This window comes from Vanellus vanellus, assembly GCF_965231255.1.
Source record: "Vanellus vanellus genome assembly, chromosome: 6".
Classification (NCBI taxonomy): domain Eukaryota; kingdom Metazoa; phylum Chordata; class Aves; order Charadriiformes; family Charadriidae; genus Vanellus; species Vanellus vanellus.
The window spans coordinates 33,897,473-33,921,682 of record NC_138911.1 but is presented as its reverse complement, the minus strand read 5'-3'; the positions used below and the strand labels follow the sequence as shown (position 1 = coordinate 33,921,682).

Genomic DNA, 24,210 nt, shown 5'->3' with positions numbered 1-24,210 from the left:
TGCTTGTTATCCATAGTGCCAGAAGCCCTGTGTTTCACTAGTAACCCAGAGTGCAGATAAGCAGGCAGAGGCAGTGGGAAGCATTACCTTAATCTTCTAGTCAAAAGTCCCACTAAAGGAGTAGGTGAGGGCAGGTATGTTTGGCAACACACCCAAGGAAGCTTAGCTGTCAGGACATCCCAGGAACAGACAAGGAAAAACAGCTGAAGCTCAGGGGAGCAGTGTTATGGCTGTATTTATGAGACCTGCACATGAGGTGGAGCTTTGACCCGTAAAGCTATTTCAAGTGCTCAGCTCTGCAAACAGCACTGCTGTACAGCACAGCAAAACATGGCTTGGCAGCTGCTTTTCCCTTTGCTCATTCCCCACTCCCCCAGTGTTTGGATGTACCCATCAAACTATATCACAGGAACTAAGCATCCCCATCCATCCTGCAGAATTTTAGCTCAGGATAGGCCCCAAGCACTGAAGAGCCCCTGCCTGCCACTACCACCTCTGGCCAGATCAATGAAGCTACAAACAGGATGGTGCAGCCAATTCCAAACAACTTTCCTCAAAAAAACCCAGCTTTTAAAGTCAGCATTAAGCCTTCATAAATCAAATACACAGTTGAAGGTGGGAAACCCATGTTGTCTCTGCATTATCATTCAGACTGTTGTGGAGGAAGGGGCAAATGATATGAAGGTCAAAATATAAAATCTACAGGGCTTTATGGGTCCCCTCTGCTAAGAAAAGAAGCCATGGGTTTTGTTTTTCTTAGGCAGCTAGAGAAGGGCTGAAATAGCCAGTGTTCAGCAATCTGAAAGTCTCTGAGGGCAAGCTGCAGCCCTGTTCTCTGGAGACCTTTCAAACTGTCTGGCTGCTGCAGCAAGTGGTGGAGAGCAACCTATATTTGCTTAGTATCTCTGCAGGCTGCTCAGGGATTTCCAGACAACATTGAAGGGGTTGATAATGGAGCTGGTTTCAGGCTTGGGCTGCTGTCTCTGCTTTCCTGTGTGACACCTTTATGATTCGACTTGTACAAGCAAGAGCTGCAGATAGGCTGGCAAACTGAGGGGAGGAGAATTTCCTTTAAGGAATTGCTTTCTTATTGCACCCGTTAGTGCCTTGGCACGTATTTCCACAGTAAGGCAAGGCAGGCTTTTTATCAGGGTTTAGCTAAGTCATGCAATGCCACGGTGTGTATAGGTCCTCCTGTTTGCTCCATACAAAAGCAATACTGGTTTCTTCAGTACAGGTTTATGTGATGGTACGTTAGAGTGGAGGACAGCTGCTCTAAAGAATTTTATAAGTCAAGATAATAATCTGCTTTCTGGAGAAGACGGGGTAAAAGTTTTATTTCCTAAATAAGCCTTCAAACTTTTCCATACTTCAGCTTTATCAGGAAACTTAGCAGTTTCCTGCGAAGATATACTTCTCCTCCCAGCCTAATGATTATGTAGCTGTCTTCACAGGAATGACTGCTCCCCAGGAGTGGAGCCTTTAAGAATTAAACATCTTCTGTTGATCTCGTTTTGTCACAGTGACTATTTGTTTTCCATTGCACCGCAGTCTACATGGAAGCTTGTAGCTTACCAAACTGCAGTCAGCACTGACTTACCCTGTCGAAATGGTTGAAAGAAGCCCGGAACTCATTCATTTGTTCCTGGCTGATTCCTTTGGCATCACGGGTCAGAATCTGGTTTTCCACTTCGTTGATGGTTCTAGCAATTGTTGTTAGTAACTGCTCCCAGCCCACTCGGATATGCTGGGAAAAGAGGACAGGACAATTTTTAAATTAAGAAGTAGCTCTTCTGCCTCTGAGGCCAGAGGATCAGATGTGCTTCTTGTTGCAAACGAAATGATCCTGGTGGCCAAGGCAGGAGAAGTCCATTTGCTCAGAAGAGCTTCCTTTTCATCTGCAGTGTGAGCCAACCAGATGTTTAAAATCTGAATTTTGTCTTAAAAAAATATCGCAGAGGCTAATTCCTCATCTTAAGAAAGTCTTGGTCCTATTGCAAAGTTCCTTTGCCTTGACAGAGCAACGTATTGGGGGCCTTTAACACAAATGAGAATCAAATCCAGTGCTTCTGGGACTTAGTTGGGCAGAAAACTCTCCTTACCAAGAAAATAAATAAACCACAGTCATTGGAAGACACTGGTGCTTCACTGCCTCTGCTTTTACATAATGGAGAGCTGGCCAAAACCCAAAAGACAAGTTTCAAAGCCTGTCTGTGTTCTGCTGGACTCATGTTGAACTCAGATTGCTTCCAAGAAACCTCACGTTGTCAACAGAAAGCCAGACTCTGATTTTAAAAAGCTTTTGTTGGAATTTTTTTCTTCTGCCAGGCTGTGGCAGCTCAAAATTACTAGCACTCCCCTGGTCTTTCTAATCCCAGCTAATAGGCTGCCACAATCAGGTGGCACGAGAAATGAGACCAGCCAACTTTTCAAGCAATACTGTTGATCTAATTCAGGTTATTTTTATTGTCTATATTTGGGAGTAGATTGGAATGGGTTGGCATGAAGTACAGCAAGGCAAAAAAAAAAAAAATAATTCAGCAACATGTTGTTGCATGCTTGGCCACATTGTCAAGCTCTCCATTTTCCTGTGAACCACAACACGTTGCCAGAGTTACATGTGGCTTATGCTAACTGGCCACAGCAGATGAAGCTGTCTGATCTGCTGCCAAAACTTTTACCTCCATGGTGTAGTTGGTATGCTTGTTGTCAAAAATAAGCGCTTCCTGGATCTGTTGATGGTCTCCTTCCAACTGGTCAATCTTTGGTTTGTAATTCACAATGCTTTTCTCATACTGCCGCAAGTGGTTGAGCTGGTCCTCCAGGGTCCCATGCATCTCTATTGAAATGCGGCCAATCTCCTGCATTAGCAAAGCCAAAGGAGTTAGACCCCACTGGAAGGACAAGCCTCAACATGCTTGACATTTATTGCAGCTATTTGACGCTCACAGAGGATGATGATTCAAAAGAAGTATCTCATGGAGCAGTTACTTTAAATGAACCAAGACGGTGTCAGCAAAAATTTTAGCAGAGCCCTGAACATTTTCGAAGTGAGGTGAGTCACATGAGATGCATCTAATACAAGGATACAAAAAAATTAGGAAACTGCAGTCTATAAGCTAGTAATGTATCATGCCAGATCTTTTTCTGATGTACTGTCTGCCAGTAACTGTCTTAGTCCCTTCATGCAGACATATTTCTGTAATTGCTCCCTTCTTTACAGCTCCTGCCATCAGTAATAGCCTCATATTTTTCCATTTCATCAACTCCAATTACTTTAACTCAAATCTTACCTAAAGAGAGAAGACCTTGCTTTAAAATGTCTCCTCTGCTGATGTTTGATATGCTAACTATATTTATTTTGTCATGCATATCAAGACTATTGCTGTGAAAGCAGTTACACAAAATGTGCTTCTGATGTATGGTCTTTAGCTTGCTGGATATAAACACAACTCTGTTGAAATACCAGTGCTCCCATTTTAAGTCATGTTTTTTATCTCTGTAGTAAAGAGTTAGGGGAAGAACAGTACAAGCACTTCAGTAACCAATATAAATCCCAGGATTCTCCATGCTTTGTATTAAAGTTTCTCTTGCTGTAACCTAAAGGAAGAATGACTGGGACAGTGGTCAAGAAAGATGTGAAGACCACAGAGGAAAACAGACTGTTTCAAAATGAGCAAAGCACTACCTCCATCTTGGTCTGGATCCAAGGTCCAATGACATTGGCCTGTGCCCCAAACTGTTTACGAAGTCGTTCATTTTGCTGCTGGCGAGCATGTTCTTCCATTAAGGCTTGATCCCTTCTGGGAACCAGTTGCCGCACCTACAGGAAAGAGTAACAAAGCATGCAGTTTATACATACAAAGGCACATGTAAATGTAGAAATTGCCACGAGGAAGGGAGGAGTGGGTGTTTGCACTGGAAACAAGCAGTCATATGGTTTAGGACACAGTGGGAAGGCTCATGGAATATGAATCCTATATGCTGTAGGATGCACACTGCAAACTCATCTCAGGCCACGGAAGACCAGAAGCAGCTTTCATTCACTACGTGGGTTTTTGGTGGCTCATGTTAACTGAATTGCAGGACCCTGTTCAGATCTCACTTCAGTGATCTCATTTGGTAGTAAGACCCATCAGCACAGCTGGTATGGGGAGTAGCTGCTCTTTTAGGATTACAGCAACGGAAGGCTACTTGGCTGCAGAGATAAAACACCTGAAGGGTTGAATGGTGAAAAAGGATACTGACTCATATGCCATACTTACTTGCTTGTCAGGTCAACTGAAGACTGAAAACCTCAAAGGTTTTAATTTAGCATCTTTCATTATAAAAATAGCAAGTAAAATGGATCTGACACCCCTTAGGCATTTCTAAGTACGTGGCAATATAGCCAAAAACAAATGACAAAACAACCCCACCAACTCAGCAGTAAGCACGAGAGGGTAACTGAAGAGTAAATAATCCACTTCCTGAGTCCCCAGTGATGGAACAGAGGCATCCTCCCACACTAACTTGCAGGGTTGGAAAGAACTCACATGTTCCCATTTGCCATTGATCTCGTGCGGGGTGATCGTAGTGTAAGGATTCGTTCCTGCCATGTTGACATGATATGTCTGGACAATCTTTGAGACTTCATTGTGGATTCCCAGAATGGCCTGTCGCTCCTTGTCGGCATCTGGCAAAGTGGCTTTGAACTGTTCGTGGGCTGTGGTCAATCCCTGCAGAAGGAAGACAGCAGCAAAGGGAGGGTAAGAGCATTAGTCACTCTTCAGCAAATGTATCCCTGCAGAAGTGACTGCAAAAGCTTACATACTCCCAGGATACAAAGCAGGCTACTCTAATACATTTTTCAGGTTCTCTCAGCACCACTAAACAGGCTGTTTTAAGTAGTTAAATGATGTGAAGTCTTGTTTCCCTCTGTTTCTGTCCCACATGGACCAGTGAGAGAGATCACATCCCAAAAATTCGTGGAATAATTTTGGATCAATTTAGGGCAAACTGTTTCTCCAACACTGCTCAGTGACTGTCTATCAGCCCCTTTGGGAAGAAGTTCTCACTACTAGCATGATCTGACTACTAGCATTACTTGAAAGCAGTCATGTCTCACCAGTGTAAGCACGCCATGTTTTTCTTCTCCCACTAGGTATGTACTAGTTCTACACCTAAGATAACTCCAGATGAATAATAAGCATCAGATTTGGTCTGATCAGAGTAAGTTAGAACTAGGTGAAGGTCTTCCAGCCAACAGCAAACTCGCACAGGCAACATATGCTCCTGCTGCTGAAAAACAGCTCCTTCTCCCTGAACACAACAGGCCCTTTCTGTTCCCCGTCTTGCTGCGGTGCCCAGACTGTGCTCCAAGGACCGATGGTAGGGGCACGCTTGCTGGTAGTTTGTGGACAGCTGACAAGCCAGTTGGTCCTGGCTCATTTCCCACTGCTCCTACAGGCCTTTAAGGTACTTCATCGCAGAAGCCTGGAAGATCAATACTAGGGAAGCAAACGCAGGGAAAGAGACAGAAAACAATGTGGGACAGAGGTATGTGCAGGGGTAATCGAGGGAACAGTGGGGACAGAAGAGGGAATGAAAGTAAACTGCGTGATCGACCACTCTTTTACAACACACACGCTCTAACTACCTTTTGTAAAATTGCTTCCTTACAGGGTGACTCATTACTTTGCAGCTGCTGCAGTGGCCATAGAAATGTAATGCAAGTCTGGGGGGCTGGGAAAGATACTGCAAACAGTCACAAAGAGATGATGGAAGTGTTTAAATGCTGTTCAGATTTGTTCTGCATTATGAAAAACTTAATGGACCCCTTTGTTCCGGAGGGAAGGGTGGAAGAAACAAGTAGCAGCTCAGTAACAGAGCTGGTACCAGGCTAGGGCTATTTCACTACCCTCTGCCCCCCTGGCTGCATAATGCCCCCTTTTGGTGTCCCATTTGCTGCCTCACTGATGGCCACGTTGCTGTCAGCCATTCCTGCAAAGTGCTCACTTCGATTCTTTTCATGACCCCATCAAGCAGGAGAAATAGAAGTCCCCACTGCAACCCAGGAAAGAGTAATTCCTGCTCTCAAAGGTCTGAAAATTACCTGTAGATACCTCCAGTTGCTTTCTTAATACCCTTTCAGAAAGGGGAAAACTGAGATACTGTCTGTGTCATCTTGCAGGAGGCAAGAAGACTTTCACTTCAAACAGTAATCCACCACCAAAGCGGACAATTCTGATTTTTCTTGTGCTCAGCACTGAAACCCAGCTGGCAGCTCAACAACTGCCCTCATGGCACATTGTATCACATAGGACCAAATGACCTGGACGTGACACTATGTGGGACAACTGACATGCAAAACCTGTGAGCAGCACTAAGCTTTGCTCACGTAGGTTAAAAAAAACCCACAAGACCCTAAAACAGTCTCTCAAATTTCAGGCTTTCATTAATAAGACTCTGGAGTTACACTGAAAAATCCACTTTCAGTTCCTTGTGTCCAGCTAGGATGGTGTGAGCATGTCTCATACCTATTCAGATCCAGGTTTTTGGAGGAAATCAAGGAAAAACCACTCCTTTTTGTTTCTCTTGCTAAGGTTCACTCACTAGAGCAGAAGCACCAAAACATGACCTACAAATTCAGCACCAGTAGGAATGCAGGAGAGCCCCAACTTCTCTTTATCCCAGCTTACTGGTGTAAATGACTACTCTGTACCTGGATCTCCTCAATGGTGTGAACAATGAATGTGTCCTGCAGGTCCTCCATGGCCCCTTCCATCCAGTTATTGAAAGGGGCAGCTCGTTTGGCATATTCCAGGTACAACTGGTCAATTGTTTCCAGTAGCTTCTCTGTTCTCTGGGCATGCACAAAAAAAGGAAAGAAAACCAGGAAAGGTGGTTAGAGAAGAATAATCACATAGATATGTGGGTTGCCTGAGCTGCTCCTTCCTTTAAGGCCTCCTTAGTGCTCCCAGGATGGCACTACAGTAAAAGTCTCTTTGCTGTTAAGAGATTACACACAGGATGGATTTTTTCCTCTGAGGGAAAAATCTGAGGGTCCTTTTAAATAAAACAAAACAAAGACAGTCTTGTCAAGCAGAATGTAATTACAAAACACAGAAAAGTAGAAATAAATCAATAGCCTGAGCAAACAAATGGCATCGTAATTGGGCTGGAAGGGGAAAAGTAGGCTAAATATACTAAAACGTAGCTCTTGTTTACAGCCTAGGATGTTCTAGGAATGCACAAAAGAGCTTGTGCCCACTGCAGCTTGCTTCCCACAAATGACCTACCCACATAATCCCAAAGGTCCAACTTGTAACATGTCTCACCTCCAAGGCTTCTCTACGTTTCTGGGTTAGGGCACCCAGATTATCCCACTGATCACAGATCTTCTGGCACCTGGCATTGACACTGGGAGAGTCATAATAGTCCAGCTCACTATAAGGGGTGAGGAAAAAAAGGACAAGAAGTCAAATAAAGACCTTTTGGAGAAGAAAGAGAAACCCATTAGAAATCTTTATCAGCCTTGAGGACAGATTCAGACAAAGAGCTCATGCTCTCTGCAAGTAAAGTGAGCCAGAAAGGCAGCAGTATCTCACTTTGGAGACACGGTCTTGTTATGGTACATCAAACAGCACAGAACAGGAAGCAAAACCACCACCACCCAAGGCCTCAACAAAGACTGGTGCTGGCTGCCTGATGGGAATAACTTGGCATTGGGGGAAGCGTGTGTAGACTTTTGCTCAAGATGGGAATAAGCAGATTATGAGCAGAGCAATATGCACCTGTAGTCCACTAAGAACATCATGCAGGCTAACTACCTGCATCTTGTACATCAGAATGGGCAGCAAAGATTTTATTATGAATGTAAAAGAAACTGTTAAGATTGTTCCAAGAGTTGCATAGTATGGGTAGCAAGGAACAGCTAAATTACACAAACCGTTCATTTATTTAGGACAACCCCAGAACTACAGTGTAGGTTTCTCTTCTATATGCCTGACAGATTGCTTTGCTGAGATGTCTACAGGCTGGCACTCATGAAAGATGGGCTGGTAAGATGTGGCTGGGGAAAGGAGAGCACAGGAGTAAGCTGAAGCTTGTGCTCTTGGTTCTGCACATAGACAAAGAGGGAGAAACCTGCAGGCAGAGGGAGACCAGCCAAACTGGGAAGTGTCAGCCTTGAAAGCAGAATAATTCACTGGGCTACTGAGTGACCCTGGGCCATCTGATGAGCATTTCTCTAAGCAGTAATGCAGGTTTAAACAGTTTCTTTTTGCCTCCCCTAGCCTTGTTTCTTCCCACCATTGTATTGCCCTCATGAGGTGTGCGGGCACAACTGTTGGTGTAGTCTTGCAGTAAACTAGCTGAGAAACTGATTTGGGCTAAAAATAACTTTTTCTTTGCTGGGTTTTTAATCCAGATCAGTTCCTTGATCTACTTTGCTGCAGAGCCAGCACAGCAGATGAAAGAACTACTTCTGAAAGCCTGGCTTGTAACGCACCTTTGCTGGACCACTGCTGCTGGGGAGTGGAACATGCCACGTCCCCAAACACACCTGGCATGTGCACCCACAACAGCTTCCTCCTGACCCCCTTCATCTCCCTGGCAGTGTATCTCTGGGGGAGAAAAGAGCTCAGCAATGTTTTTTCAGAGCATGGCCTCTTTGCTGAGATGGAAGACGGCTTTTGGAAGGATGGCAGAGCGCGCTGTTCTCACACTTGGGAAGAAATCACCTCTCCCCCAGCTTAGGGCCCAGTCCTTGCTGGTTGCTCTCAGAGCTGCAGCTGCTTAGGCTGGCATGTAGCACGTGCTTTGGAAGTGGCAGGTCAGCTAATGCTTGCTGACTAGCCAGCCTCGGTTTTAATCTTACTGACATGGAGGATTGCCTTGAACTCTCCTCCTGTTCCAAGGTCAATCCTCCAGTGGACAAGGGAGCAATTCTGTAAATCTGTGTTGTTAAAGGAGATAACGATCTTGATCCAATAATCCTGATCTTTTAGAGAAAAACAGCCCTTCAGCTGAAGAGTACTGATCTTAGCCCAGACAATAACTTGAGATAGGCCAGTGTGATATATAAATATTTTTAAAATAGGAAACAAAGTCAAAGCCAATTTGTTCAGACTGTTTTTGCCAAGAACCGTGCAAGGTTTCAAAATCTCTCTCCTTGTGCTGCAGAGGCCAGGTCTTTACCTGTCTGCTATCCCTAGCAATCAACCTCCCAACGCTGAGGAGACGCCATTTCTCCCAATGACCTGTGTCACTCCAGGAGAAGGAGTGGAGGTGAAGGTTGCCTAGCTGGAGGCAGCAGGGAGGAAGCTAAGCTGCTGTGTGAGGATTCCCTGGAGCAAGCGCCGACCTGAGGCATGACTCCTGGGGCAAAGGGCCCAGGGTGGCAGCAGAGGCCACAATGGGCTAAAGCATCAGCATATTTTTTTTCCTGCCAGAATAAGGAGGATTTTTTTGATAAAAGAGAGCAAACTAAGAGCCTGCTATCCTCTGCTGTTTCCTTCTGTTCCTGGAAAAGTACGATAGCGTTACAACCCTGAAACCTAGCAGGTGCCAGCAGCAGGTCAGACTCTTTAGGAAAGAGTTCACAGCAGCATAACGATTTGGAAAAGGATGGAAACTTGGCTTGGGAATATAATTCTACCACCCCCTCATCAGCACCCTCGACTCATCCGTTTTCTGGCCTGCTCTTCTGGTGCATCCGGATACTGGAGAGCAGTATCCTAGATACTGTTTGGAAACACTGGGACTTCCCAACATTTTTGTATGGGGATTGATTTATGGCTCTCCAGAAGGCAGAGAGCAAAGCTGATTAAGCCTCTCTGGCCCCATGGATGGGACGTGGTCCGGGGGTGCCGTACTTCAGCTCTTGTGCAATAGCAGCAATCTGTTCCACGCGGTCCTGGTGTGCAGCCAGGTCGCTCTCAAAGGCCTCGTGTTTCTTCAGCAGGGCCTTTATCTCCGAGAGGGTAGCAGTTTCGTAATCCTTCTGCTGCAGCATTGCTTCCTTACCTGGGGAGGGAGCCAAAGGACAGGAGAATGAAGGGCAGGACCCAACGCCCCCAAAGCCAGCTCCCCATCACCAAGGCAGCCCCAAGGGGCCCTCAAACAGGCATCTGACCCACTCCAGACACCCTGCTTGAGGCTTGCCCTCACGGATGCTGGCCTAGAGATGCACAGTCCTCACTTTCAAACCACGAAGTGTGCGTTTGCCATTAATAAGAGAGAAGGGCACATAGTGCAGCTCAAGCCAGTGCTGTCACAGTTTATACTGGACTTGTCTCAGTATGTGCAAACTGGGCTTATGCTGGTCCTATAAATGCCAACTGTAGCATTCACTGTATGGTAACTCTTCCTCTGCTCTGTAGCTCTTTCCTATCCAAAGTTCTCACTTTGCAACAGTTAGGGAATGCCAATGTGGCCGCATGATGTAGCGGAACAGAGATCAAGCTGATTTCCATATGTTATTTTCTAATAAAATAAGAAAAGAACCTAGCATTCTCGAGAGGAAAATCTCATGGAAGGACCTATGCATGATCCATCTCTTCCTCCCTACATAACAGACAGCACTATGTCAGGCAATAGGAAGCATGTAGGTTGGCATTACCATCTGTCCAGGACTCATGAATGGATGCCTTCTGCCGGAACTTCTCTGCCAGGTGATCCAGCCTCTCTAGCCTCCGGATCTCATTCAACAACCACTCCTCATATCCCTTCTCAGCCTGCTCTAGGCCACCCCAGGCATTGTTTATATCCTAGAGACAGCAGCGTGAGAAGAAAAGGCAGGTTAGAAGACGTGGGGAGGAAGATGTATGTCAGCATTAGTCTCCATGAGCTACGTGGCTCCAATTGGTTGGAGGGAGTAGATGTGGGCTTTTAATCTCACAGGGTTGTGCAGACAGGTCAGGGAGACAAAGTGCCAGACTTAAGATAAGCAGGAATAGCAGTGTCAGGATATACCTGTCTGCCTGGCAGTCCCTCTCAAAACACTTCCCCACATGAGACTTCAACAAAACCCAACCATTTTTCAATTAGAAAAAATGAGAGGCACCCAGACATCTCCTCATAAAGGCATGCAACTCGAGCCTCAGAGTCTGATTTAGATACAGGGAAGCAATGATCACTTGATGCTTTCTTATTATGGCCTCACTGAACTATATTTTGTAGGGCTCCTACCACAGAGTAGCTCACTTTGAAGGTGGGAATGCTCTGCCCACCCATGGGCAGAAAAACAGTCCCATTTTTTAGGCATGGTTGGGGTATATATAAGCAGTTACCCCCACTCACCGAGACCATTTTCCCTTCTGAAGGCATGAAGGCCGGCCTGTTGCTGAGTCGCAGCTTGGTCTGCAAGGTGTTGAAATTGATCTCAAGTTGGCACTTCTCTTGGACCTTGGGGGGCTTGTGCAGGCGACGGTAATCCCGGAAGTCCTCCAGTTTCTGCTGCATGGCTTGCATGGTGTTCTCTGGGGCCCGATTCTCCAGCCAGGGGATGGTGCGACGGATCCACTCCAGGAGCTGGAAAGAGCAATGACAAGACGACTTGAACTGAAAATTGTGTTAAAACTGCAAGTGTTGCTCTGATCCCATTAGGGACCATTTACTTTTATGTTTGCTGTCAGAAAGATTCTGCCACCAGCACGGCTTGTAAAGAAAACTTTCCCAGCTTTTTTGGAAGCACTTTTTTTTAATGAGCAGCCCATTCCCTACCACACTAAGTAGTAGTGCCTGTTGCAACACTGCCAATCCAACATGGTTAAGGCATAGGTTTCGCACAATCAGGAACAAACTACGTCCTCAGATTATGCTAAAGCCTTAAGAGTTCTGCTGGACTGTTGCATAACTAAAGGATGCTGTAAGTCATTTTATCTCCAGAAGGGTCTGACAGGGGAAATAAAGTTCTAGCCTCCCGTTACGCTTTTCCCACTCTAGCTTCCTAGAAGTCAGTGCTGCTCTTTGAATAGCTCTCCTTAGCAAACCTATTTGGGGAGCTAGCAACACGCTCATGCAATGGGCAGTCTATAGTGTGAGCGGAGAAGTGTCCTATGCTTTTCAGACCAGGCTGAAACCAAGCTCAAGGTCTATATTTGCCCTTCTGTTCTCCATCTTCCCCTCCCTACTTATCTTCCACAAACATACTCCAGTCCACATTTGGTCACTTCTGTAGTTTCACAGCTGTCAGTCTGTCAGCTTCCTCAGTTAACCAAAGCAATCTCCAGCTTGTATCTTACACAGAATTCTTTCCAACTATCAGCAAGTTCATATTTCTCTCCTCAATTACCTCTAACTTCCGTTCTCTCTGATCCAATTCCTGATTTCTGCAGTATATCAGCATACAATTTGTATGAAAGATGTTATGAAGTTGTATAGTCCTGAGGAATGCAAGTTAAACCAGCTTGGTTTTTCCTTTCATTTTAGCATTTCTGTGGTTGGTCTTAAACTGAGAAACTCAAAGCTGCTCTATGGAAGCCTTCTGTTTTAAAGTAGATTGCTCTTGCCTTTAAGGTAAGTTCAACCTTTAATTTTTCTCAAGCTAGAAGGGGAAAAAAAAATTTCCAGGGAAATGTGGGCCAATAGCATTCCTCAAGATTAGTTACCAGCGTTATATGCAGTCCCTTTCCACATACCACCACCCAGAAACCAACAGCACCATGGACACCTACATCACTGGCCAGTTTTTCGTAGTCTTCCATGAGCTGTTCGTTTTCTTGGTTGACTGCCAGCACCTTGCAGATACGATTTGCTGCTGTCTCCGCCTGACGAAGAGAAGAAAAACAGAAGAAAGAAAAGTGTTAAAAAAAAAAAAAAAAAAAAAAGGTATAAACCAAAGCTTTCAGCTTAGCTTCCTGCTACATACCTGCGGGTCAAATCTCCTACCCTTGACTCTAGCAACCTGTCTGCGCTTCGAAACATCTGTCCCAAACTCTTTGCTTTCCATCTGACCTTCTATAATTATTTTCCCCTTCTCAGATGAACACATTCCTTCAGAGATTCTCAGCTCTACTGATCCCACCCTATGTGTTGTGAGACAACCACATTTCTATGCCTTTTCTGAAACTGCTCCTAGGAGAGGGCCCTGTTGTTTGCTTCCTACCAGAGGGACCCTGGCTGCCTCTTTACAAAGACAGGGGGTTCCTGCCACCACCTGCACTCCCCTCACCAGCATTCAGAGCTGCAACACCAGTAACTGAGTGGTGTCAAGCTGATGAGACTCTCTACGTGCTTTTACACAGGAAAGAACTACCTAAACAGAGTTAATCCATAGACAGGACTTCGGAAAATTCCTAATTTTGTTTGGAAGATAAAATGGTAGATACTTGTCTTAACCTTAAATTCTGCCCAGCAGAGCTGTCTTCCAGCTTTCCCTGTATTTCTGGCACTCATTACAGGGCCACCTCCTCCAGCATCTTGCTGCATGACACCTACCATGTATTCAGGGTCTTATGATCCAGCTGAGAAGAGGATTTTATTTTCTTTCCCTTTCTGGGTAACCTTTCCGCTTACTCTCCCAAGACAAGTCTCACCAAAAAAGAGCCTGTTGTTACTATTTAGGGTTTGTTTTGTTGTTTGGGTTCCCCCCCCCCCCCCCCCCCCCCCCCCATTGTGGGCCTAGAACCTTGTTCTCTGCAGGGAGCTGAACATGTTAAAACATGTATATGGAACAAAGTAAGGATCAGAAAAATCCCAGCTATGAACTCAGGAGCAGTCAGTCTGCCCTGGAGTGCCATACGTGTGTTTGGCATGGGGAACATACAGCAGGCTGATCGTCGCACAGCACACATCTGTGGATATCATCTCCCTTTATCATTATCATGGTAGGTGCCATGCCACAAAGCCTCAGAGGATATGCCCCCTTGCGATGGGTGTCAGGGGATTGCTCAGCACCCTATTACCACTGTACAGCTATAACCCTGCTGCCTGGGGAAGGTGCTAGAGCTATCCACAAGACCCCTATGGAGTCGTCCTCCTTACAGAGGCTAAGTGGAGATGAAGAGGAGAGGGCACGTACCAACACTACAACAGACCAATTGCGAATGCTGTGTCCTGCCTTAAAACTGCGTGGGACTGTTGCCAAAAGAAGTTTTGCTGAGCTTAAAGCTGGCAAGTTACAACTTTCTTCTATTTTTAAAAGGCCTTTTATTATCTGTTTATTCAATCTCCAAGGCCATTTGAGAAAAATCCTCTAATTTTTGCAGCTGATGTGAGGCAGCAAGAATAGAAATAAAGTCATAGGCTATACAGTGATGTATGGATTGCTAAGGTCCCAGGGGATTTAGCAATCTCACTCATTTATAAGAAGCTGTAAAAACATATATACTGTTATCTGTCCCTTCACTAAAGTGGGTCAGCTAGCAGATACACAGAAATTAACTAATCTAAAACATATCAGAGGGACCAGGAGAAAGAGCAATTTCACTTTAAAAAATGCCAACAAACTGTAAAAAGTGCAAATGATGGTTACATTTAAAAAACCTTGTACTTTTCTCTGTTTTTAACTAAAGTTTGTACTTTAATGGAGTGCTTTTTGATATGCAGAGAAAACTTTATAGACATGGGACCAAACAGTATGTCAAGACACTGCCATAGCCCTACCATGATGTGCCTGATGACTGCAAGGAATTGGTGGTGCCAAATGTTTATCTCAATTGTCCCAGGAGAGGAGCTCCCAGCACACTCTTAACCCCCTTCTTTTTACACCCCAGGAGCTCACTGCAGCAGCAGCAGCCAGCTGTGCAGGAGGAACCCCATTTCACATAGGCATATTTACATGTATCTGAGGATAGATTTCCTCCAGCTGCCCAAGTTTTTAAATCTATGTGTATGTATATATGTGTATCGAACATCTGTCCAAACACAAAAGCCCTCTCAATGTCAGCAATTACGACATTATTTGTATTATCCTAACAGCTGAAGTGTAGAGGCTTTCCCTCCCCTACCAGTCCTTGCTTTCCTATGGTTCTTGCCTACTTCAGACTGCCCTGTGCAACAGCGTGCTGCTGCAGCAGCAGGAAAGGCTCTGTGGCCACTATCACCATTATGGTCATGAGCAACACGTTACACTGACATGCTCTGAGCAAGGTAGGACAAAACGTTACTGGTACTTTCAGGTAACCTCCCACGCTGCTGGTAATGAGTTGATCTGTAGTGATAGCAACCTTAGTGAAACACTTTCAGGTAAAAGAAGAGTGGCACACTAAGATGTTTACATGAGGCCAAGTCAGGTCCCCCTACACCTTCATTAGTGGAGTGGAAAAAGCCATTTTGGCTTCCCCTCACTGCTGAAGGCAATGATGCATTTGGGATGCTCACACTGGCTCCAGACAAGCCAGGATGCCCACAAGGCATGGAGCAGCACTGAGAAGATGTACCATCCTGGGGTCTGGAAGCTGCATAACTGTATCCTCAGAGAACCTGTTTGAGCTGATCATCTTCAGTCAGTGCAGCATCATGCAGACACATTACACTACTTGCACTCAGACTGTGAGGAGGGCAAGCCCAGGACATTCTGCTTGATACCACACTGCTGTGTGATACGCATGTGCTGTTTGTTGGACTTAAAGTGGAAATCTGAATAGCCAAAGTAGCAGCAACTTCTCTGCCTTTTGTCTTTTCTGTATTTCTCAGCCCTGATTTGGACTGCTCAGGATGGAAGTGGAGTTAGCTGCCTCTCTAGCTCATGGATCCAGGTCTCTTTGCTGAGGAGGATTATAAAGGAAGGCATTCCCACAGTGCGCTACGTAGGGAAGATGCCTGCCTGTTGCTGTCCTCTGGCCTTAGAGGACCACTCCAGAATACTGTATGCCAAACAATCTCTTAATAAAATGGTAAAACGTTAGTTAGAAATTTTCACCTCAGAAATCAAGTTTACAAAATAATTAAGCCAACCAGTAGTTGCATGCATTTAGTGTGAAAGTCAGAAGCGGTTAGAAAACAAGCAAACCAACCAAAGCAAGTATACCTACAAATATATATATATATAAAAATAAAAAATGGCTTAAAGAAAAAGCAGCCATCTACACACACATGTCAGGCTGGGGACCCTGTACCTTCAAAGGCTCAGTATAAGAGAGTGAAAGAAGCAGAAAGCGGCTCATGGGACTTCCCCTTCAGGACTGGTGGCAGTAATGAAAAATCTGAATGAAAAATGGAGCGATATCACAGTAAGTCACCTAACCATGCACAAGGAGGCAACACATTACAATCTGGGCTGGGGCTTGCACTCAGTAATCACTTTGTGTTTGCCTGGGGGTTTGAATCTCTGTCACTCAGCAACTGGCTAATGTACGGCTAGGGCAGCTCCAAAAAGGAGCTGTGCCCCTCCTGCCAGGACACAGTTGAGTTGCTGGTCCAATCAGGACTGCTAAAAAATTAATAAATGATTAAATCTTTAATCTTCCCTATAAGGCAGTTAGACTACAGGGGATTGAAGCTCCATCTCGAGGTTCTTGTCCCAGCTACGTGGTTCAGGTCCTGAGGCAGTAAAAGGTTGTTTTCAGTTATCCCTGGAGACCTAGCATCCACCTAAATTGCTGAGGAGAGCATGGGACCTGCTGAGCAGGTTTCCAAATTGTGGAATGGGTGCAGAGAGAAGAGGAATGGATTGGCAAGGGGCATGGCTGCTCCTGCAGCAGGCCACAGCCCTCCTCATTTTGTGGTTTGCCGTTTCCTCAATCTGGAGTTCTTCAGGTGAAGCAGACAGCATGGAGCAGTCCCTCAGGGGCACCTGGCAAACAGCAGGCCTTATCACCAGGCTGGCATGAGTTCTGAGACTACAGTCTTCCTGGGCAAGTATCAGCTGGCTGGAGCTTGCAGCCTGGTCTTAAAGATTTTGAACTATTCACAAAGCAGGATCCTTGCGGAAAAGTCATGACTACATAAATTATGCCAAACGGGCAAGTCTATTGCACTGCTGTGGGACATATTCCCAGTTCCTTGGAAACAACAGTATCACGTAATTTAGATGAAACGGGGCAGAGAACAAAAAGCTTGAACTAAAGAGCTGCTCTCTGGAACCTACTGCCTGCGTTTGCCCCTCTGAAAGCCAGCATCAGCATGGTATCTGCATCAATGCTGTGATCACCAGCCCTGCTTTGTACAAAAGAGATGGACTCTTCCTGGAGTCAAGAAAGCCCTCAAGCTGGGCAACACATGAACTGCATTTCAAATAGAAAAGGCCTAGTGAGAGAAAGAAGTTGTGGCTGGGGGAAACAGGGAGATTTTACACTGTTCATAACATGAAGAATGCAGTCTTGAACTTCAGATTTTATTGTTCCAAATCCTACAATCTGAAATTAGCAGTGATCTTGTGGAAAGGCTGTAGCCCAGCCAGGCTCTGGCACGGGAGGAAAGGATGGACCTTTTTCTTCTATTCAAAGGACTGCAGGGAAATCGCTGTTTTGGAGGAAGTTTGCCCAAAGGCGAACTGTGACTGCTTGGTTCCTCTGAGGACAAATGTCCGGAAGCCAGGCAAAGAGGCTTTGGAGTAACGAGGAAGCAGAGGAAGAAGGACCGAAGTTATGGAAATGGGTAAATCAGAGGAAAGAGAAGTAAAACATATAGGTGGTTTGGGAAACAGAGGAGAATGACCAGGGAGAAGCAAGGAATGTAGAAGCATGTGAGTTTGGGAAAGCTGAAGGCCTGGTAGGAACGCACTTTGTGGCTGGAGCACAAAAGTGCTATGTAACCAGCTCACAGATGATTTAACCTAGGCGAAGACTACTGACTTAGAGGGGGCTGAATGTAGAAGGCAGGGGGACAGGCTGTGATTTGATTTGGTAGTTCTGAAGGCGCATTGCCTGGCCAGGATGATACCCACTAGTCACTGAAAGGGTATTGACTCTGTCAGAACAGACATTCATTCATCTTTCGATGCCAGCTTTACCAAATGCTTTCTCCACCGCTGGGGTGTGAAACAGGAGGGAAGGAGCAGCTCAGGTCTGTTTGAAAGGACATTGACACCACTTCTCCAGCAAGACTACAGATGGCACATAAAAGCAGTCGCTGGACGCAATGAGCTTTCCTGCAAACGCCCCGGGGGCGGACGGGGGTCTGGCACTTTCTTCGGTGGAGAGGAGCGGTGGGCAGGGCAGGGAGCGGGGAGGGGGTTGTTAGCAGTAAAGTCTCACCTTCTGCGCCCCTGAGAAGGCGTGGTAGTAACATGAGACATAGGTCATTATGGCCTTCTCATCCGGCCTTAGCGTGCCTATAATATCTGTGCAGAGAAGGAAAAGAGGTTGAAAGGATAAAGTAAGAAGCAGCACATAGAATAAAACAAAACAGTCATGGGTGGCGTGAGAGAGGGGGAGAAAACTTCCCATCATGCATTGCAGGACAGGCCAAACAGATTTCCATGCGGAGAGCTGGGAATTCGGATCAGAAGGTGGCTAGCAGCGTTGGCTTGTGGCTCAAAGCGGCACCCCTCCCTCCCACTCCCCACCCCCCCAGCCCCCCAATCCAGGGGGATCCCAAGCTGAGGATCCGGGCTCTGCACCTTCACGGCTGCGGTCCAAGGGCCTGGCCCAAGGATGCAAATGGTCTGTTTGGAGGTTTGAACGCCTGTGCTCAAGGCCTTTCTGCACGCCAAGGAGCTGGAGATCAGTGCCTTCCTACACAGTGCGCTTCCTACACAGTATCTGCTCTGCTGCAACACGCACTGCCAGCTCCTACGGCACTAAAGTGCAGGTGGCTGCTTGGTTTCGGCAAAAGATGTTTACAAGATTTCACCCACAAAATGTTTTCCTTAAGCGACTCCATTACCAACAGGAAAATGGCTAAGCCAGACACAGCAAGGACTCAACTGCCCGATTTCCAGCATGGTGGGTGAGAAAAGAGATAAAAAAGAAACAAATGAACAAAACCAGGCATCTCAGTCATGATAAGCAATGCTGTTTGCAAAATCACCAGGGATGTACTTGTTAGACGTGCTTTGTAAGCCCCAGGTGAACTGGGACTGAATTTGTGGCACAACTTGAGAAAGCAGCAGGTTCAGACCTTGAAGCAAGGGTGCAGGAACCTGCAGCATACGTAAGGTAAAAGATAAAGCTTTGGGTATTCATTGAACCCTTCATAAAACCACTAAGTCAGCTCCGTTCCCTCACCTTTGAAAAAGAAAAAAAAAAAAAAAAAAAAAAAAAGTGAAAAGGCATCAGCAGGGGCTGATATCAGTGGGGGCAGGCTGAGCAGAGCATCTACATGGTGGCCTCCACCTTTGTGAGATCCAGCATCCTAGCTCAGATTTCCCAGGAACAAGGGGTACAGGTCCTTGGCCATCAGGGCAGCAGATCGGAAGGCAAATAGAGAAGGCAGAGCTCCCCGCTCCCTTGGATTTGTGTGTGTGCCAAGGTGTTGGCATGCATAAGTGCCACTGGAAGTAACACTGACTGTAGGGAAGTGGGACTCCTGGCTCCCTTGCCCCATGTATTATGTCTGGGGCACCCCTTTGAACCAACAGCCAACTCTACCAAGAACATAATAATAAAGATGCCCGTAGCTAGAGAGGAGAGAGAGAAAGAAAAAAAGGTTTGGACATTAGCAACGGCACCAGGTGTGCTCTGTGGAGGGAGCTTGGGATCCTGCGATACCTTCTGGGCTCCTGAGAAGGCGTGGTAGAAGCTAGAAACATAGGTCATGATGGCTTTCTCGTCAGGACGGGCAGTTCCAACAATGTCTGTCAAAAAAAACCTCACGTTAAGAGCATAATCAACTGATGGGAGGAAAGCAAAGGAGAGGGAGAACCACAACTGTCCGGGAGGCCTGCTGGGGTATATGCTTGTCATAGCAACTCCACAAGGCTTCCCAGCATTCCCCAGAAGATGTGTCTCTCTCAGAAGCCAGGATCACCCTCCTGGTTCCCCTCCCTCATGATAAAATTGCTTCCAGGGTCTGGCCAGGCTAGTGCAGCCACATGTCAGCATGTCGCACGTCACAGCACTTCCCCATCCTGAGAACGTTACTGTGAATGGTGGGTTGAATCAATTCAAACTGGCCACAGGTTGACATGGCTTTTATAGATGTATTATACTGCTATTCCTCCGTGCAATTCTTCAGGAAAGATCCTTTCTCCCTTCCTTTCTATGCCACCGTCCTCCATTTCAACACAATGATGGCTTGAATTTCAAAAGGCCCTTTCATTAGTTTCAGAGGAAACTCAACACCTCTAGAGACCAGAATTAAAGGTATGGAGGAATGCACATTAGCTCCACTTCACGAGGGAGGAGAGTGATCAGGAAAGAGCAATGGGAGCTTGTGCAAGGGGCCCTCTTCATCACTGCTAGCTTTGCCGAGATCTGAAGCTAGATCCACTTATTTTGGTGGTGGCTTTATTTCCTACAGAATGGCAGGAAGCATTTGACTCTACTCTCCTCATGATTTTTTGTGACCTCAGCATGATGAATGCAGGGAAAGCAAGACTCATCCCTGGGGATGGGAAATACTACCTAAGAATACGAACATCCTAGTTACCCAAATACAGGTTCACTGGGTTCAGCTGTCCTATGCCCACCTTTCCCCCTTGTTCCTCTCACTCTCTTATTTAGCAAAAGCCTTTAACTGCTTCTCCTGTCTAAACCAAGCCTGAAATACAGCTTCTACCATTGAAACCAGCCGGCTTCAGGCAAACAACCAACAACCAGTGAACTATTTCAGGCCATTGTTTTAACTCCAGAGTTGCAGTCTTCAAAGTCTATTGCCAAGCTGGTCCTGACAAGGCTATGAAAAGTAATCATTGCTTCCCAGTGGCCTCAGGGAAGTAGTCACAGGCAGTAGCAAAAGCACCTCTGAACAACATGGATCTCTGCTTTGGTCTCCAGACCCAGTCAGTGAGGGACCTTCATGCCCAACACTTCTGAGTGGTCAAGAAGCAGTGGTTTATAACACTAATATCATGCCCGCCAGCAATGTCAGAAAGAGCCTCAAAAAATTCTGGAGCAAAAGGAATGCAGTCCTGCACCATATATTAACTCAGTATTAAGCCCAGTTCTTTAAAGGCAACACTTCAGTCAGCAGTGGACTTAGCCAGGTGTTATTCATCTCTGCCTAGTGTCATAACCCCAGGCTAAGATCTCCACACCAGACTCAGAAGACTGAGGGGCACAGGAGGAAGATGGAAGAACATGTGATTTGTTATTGCGTTGTAACCTTTTCCCTATACACTTAGTATGTGGTGATGGAGGGAGCATTCAGAGGTTACTGAATTCTTGTACAATACAAGTCCACCTAGAAGACATGGGAAATTTATTGAAAAAAGCAAGTTAAAAGCCACTGGGTTCTACTTTTCTACTTTACCTTCTGCATCCAGCATCTTGGGAATATCCAGATATTTCTCAGCCACATCAAAAGCTGTGTTTAGATTGGTGAGAGGATCATCCTGGGAAAGAAACAGAGCCAGAGCATCAGCATCAACTTGTAACAAGGTACACAGCATTTCTCTCAAAACAGCTATTGTGCTTGGTTTGGTTCAGGTAACTGTGCTGGTCCATACAAAATTATGTGAGAGTCCTCATATAATAGGATTAAATAATTAGCTTCCTTTTGAAAGCAGAACCTGGAGACTCATGATATGATAATTAACATATAATCTATGCACTTGCAACAAGATGGAATAATAGATTTTGTCTTGAACCTAATTTAAAGTAAAATTAGCTTCACATCATACTCATAGTAAATGGCCATATCTTGCATTTACATCTCATGCTTATATTAGGTTTGCAACTTCCATTTTAAAGAACTGCAGATCAGTTTATCTGTTAGAATATCTAAGCAATACTAAAATAGTAACAACATCTGCAATGGGTGCTGTCCTTAGCTAGCATACAGTTTGTTGAACACCAGTTGAGTGGGAGGAAGAGAAATCTTTTAACAAATCTCTACAAAATAAATATATATATATAAAAAAAATTTTGTCTGAGTATTGCTTTTCCTCCTAGCTGCTGCACAGGACTTATCATTTCCTTAGTACATTTCTATTCTCCTATATAGAAACTTTTCTGCTGTGGCAGGATGCACTTCAGATACAGATACACAGTAATCAAATCTTAAACAAAGCTAAATGTGACTTATCACATCATGAGTCATATCACAAAGGTAACTAGATTTTAAAGAGCCACACAAGAGAATATGAAACGCAGATGCCACTGGAAATGAAAGACCTCTGCAAACTGTTTGCAGCATTCAAACATGATTGCTAAGTGTCGGTCCTGCACTCGGGTCACAACAACCCCATGCAGCACTACAGGCTTGGGGAAGAGTGGCTGGAAAGCTGTCTGGCAGAAAAGGACCTGGGGGGGGTTGGTGGACAGCTGGCTGAACATGAGCCAGCAGTGTGCCCAGGTGGCCAAGAAGGCCAACAGCATCCTGGCCTGTATCAGGAATAGTGTGGCCAGCAGGACTAGGGAAGTGATCATCCCCCTGTACTCGGCACTGGTGAGGCCTCACCTCAAATACTGCATTCATTTTGGGCCCCTCACTACAACAAAGACATTGAGGTTCCAGAGTGTGTCCAGAGAAGGGCAACAAAGCTGGTGAGGGGCCTAGAGCACAAATCTTATGAGGAAAGGCTGATGGAACTGGGGTGGTTTAGTCTGGAGAAAAGGAGGCTGAGGGGAGACCCTATTGCTCTCTACAACTACCTGAAAGGAAGTTGCAGCGAGGTGGAGGTCGGCCTCTTCTCCCAAGTTAACAAGTGATAGGATGAGAAGAAATAGCCTCAAGGTGCACCCTGGGCAGTTTAGACTGGATATTAGGCAAAATTTATTCACCAAACAGGTTGTCAAACATTGGAACAGGCTGCCCAGGAAAGTGGTGGAATCACCATCCCTGGAGGTATTTAAAAAGACGCGTAGATGTGGCACTTAGTGACGTGGTTTAGTGGTGGGCTTGGCAGCGTTGGGTTAACGGTTGGACTTGATGATCTTAAAGGTCTTTTCCATCCTAAAGGACTGTATAATTCTATCAGCAACAAGACACCTACCAACCTGTATGAGACCCTCATACAGCCTGATTCCTATATTCCTGTACATCCATGATACTTAGTTATTCTGAAGGATCAATCCATGGATGTCATCCAATTCATAGATGACAAATGACATTCGCACTGTAGGTTTCTACTGTTGAGACAGGTGGCTTCTGCTGGAGGAAGGGTTGTGCATAAACTGCTAGCGTTTAGTCACCATGTTTGCTAAGAGCCTTTCAGGAGAGAGGAAGGATGGGGTGGTACTCTCCATATTGTCATTTGTGCCACTCACACTGAGACCCACCTTAAAAATTAGGAAATAAGGAGTATAATTATTTCACCTTCTTTCTAGAGTGGCATCTATGTTCTGTTTCTTTTCTATTCGAGATCATGTGCCTTGGCTTATTGTTGACTTGGAAGATTAAGCTGTGCCTGAATTCCGAGCAATAGGCAGTTTCCTTTGAACCCACCCAGCATGAAAGATGAAGCTAGGCAGGCTTGGGGAGACAGTGTATGGGCATGCAGAAGAGTTCCTTTATAGCACTGGTCATTATGTAGCCCTCAGATTACAGTCTTCATGAAACTAGGAAACTGAGCTATTCTGAAAAGGAGTTTCCTGCAGCATTTCTCTAGGAATTAATGCATGTATTATGTTGGCATCCCATATCGGCATCATATTCCTTTGGGTGAATGTCTCCAGCAGACAGCAATGCTTCACCTACCAAAGTCTGTCACACACAGAGGCCATCAAAACAGACACAAACAGTGATTTGTATTTAGTCCACTGGGACAAGTCAATATTGAAGTGAGGAAATGTTGTGCGGGCACACTGTGATGAAACCAGCAGCTGTCAGACATTAAACAGGCCCCTATCTCAGTGTCAAATAGCCCCTTATCCCTATATAATACACCTTCAGTGTACACTATACCAGATATATCTATATTCACCTCTTTAGAGTTTAGCAGCAGTGCAGGCAGGGGATTTTTACTATCCTCCAGTCACAAGAAACCACCCTATGCCATAAAATTAGAGGCCGGTACCATTTCAACTTCAGCCTACTTGTCTCCTGTGCCTGCTGTGGAGAAACCTCTATGAAAGTGTAACCAAAAGCCTTATTTGAGAAGGTGAGACTAGCTGGTGTATAACATACCTTGTTTGCTATGTGTAGACAGGGCCTTAGCTCCATTTAGGAAGAAAAAGTAACAGCCTTTCTTTCACTCAAGTGCAGGAGCATCCAGAAATGCCAAGTTACAGTTCCCTTGCC

General features: G+C 45.5%; 1 protein-coding gene across 4 annotated transcripts in view; it reads right to left on the bottom strand.

The window, feature by feature from the left end:
- The window catches only part of ACTN1 (actinin alpha 1), a 94,156-nt gene that overhangs the window by 5,497 nt on the left and 64,449 nt on the right, over positions 1–24,210 (bottom strand). For all 4 annotated transcript variants that reach the window (XM_082485943.1, XM_082485940.1, XM_082485941.1 and 1 more), the window contains exons 7-18: positions 21,280–21,361; positions 19,578–19,663; positions 12,660–12,752; positions 11,284–11,514; positions 10,604–10,751; positions 9,858–10,008; positions 7,320–7,428; positions 6,704–6,844; positions 4,536–4,718; positions 3,689–3,823; positions 2,682–2,861; positions 1,601–1,747 (exon numbers count right to left, since the gene is read on the bottom strand). In XM_082485943.1, the coding sequence (XP_082342069.1) occupies positions 1,601–1,747; positions 2,682–2,861; positions 3,689–3,823; positions 4,536–4,718; positions 6,704–6,844; positions 7,320–7,428; positions 9,858–10,008; positions 10,604–10,751; positions 11,284–11,514; positions 12,660–12,752; positions 19,578–19,663; positions 21,280–21,361 (1,686 nt within the window). The remainder of the gene's footprint in view (positions 1–1,600; positions 1,748–2,681; positions 2,862–3,688; positions 3,824–4,535; positions 4,719–6,703; positions 6,845–7,319; positions 7,429–9,857; positions 10,009–10,603; positions 10,752–11,283; positions 11,515–12,659; positions 12,753–19,577; positions 19,664–21,279; positions 21,362–24,210) is intronic.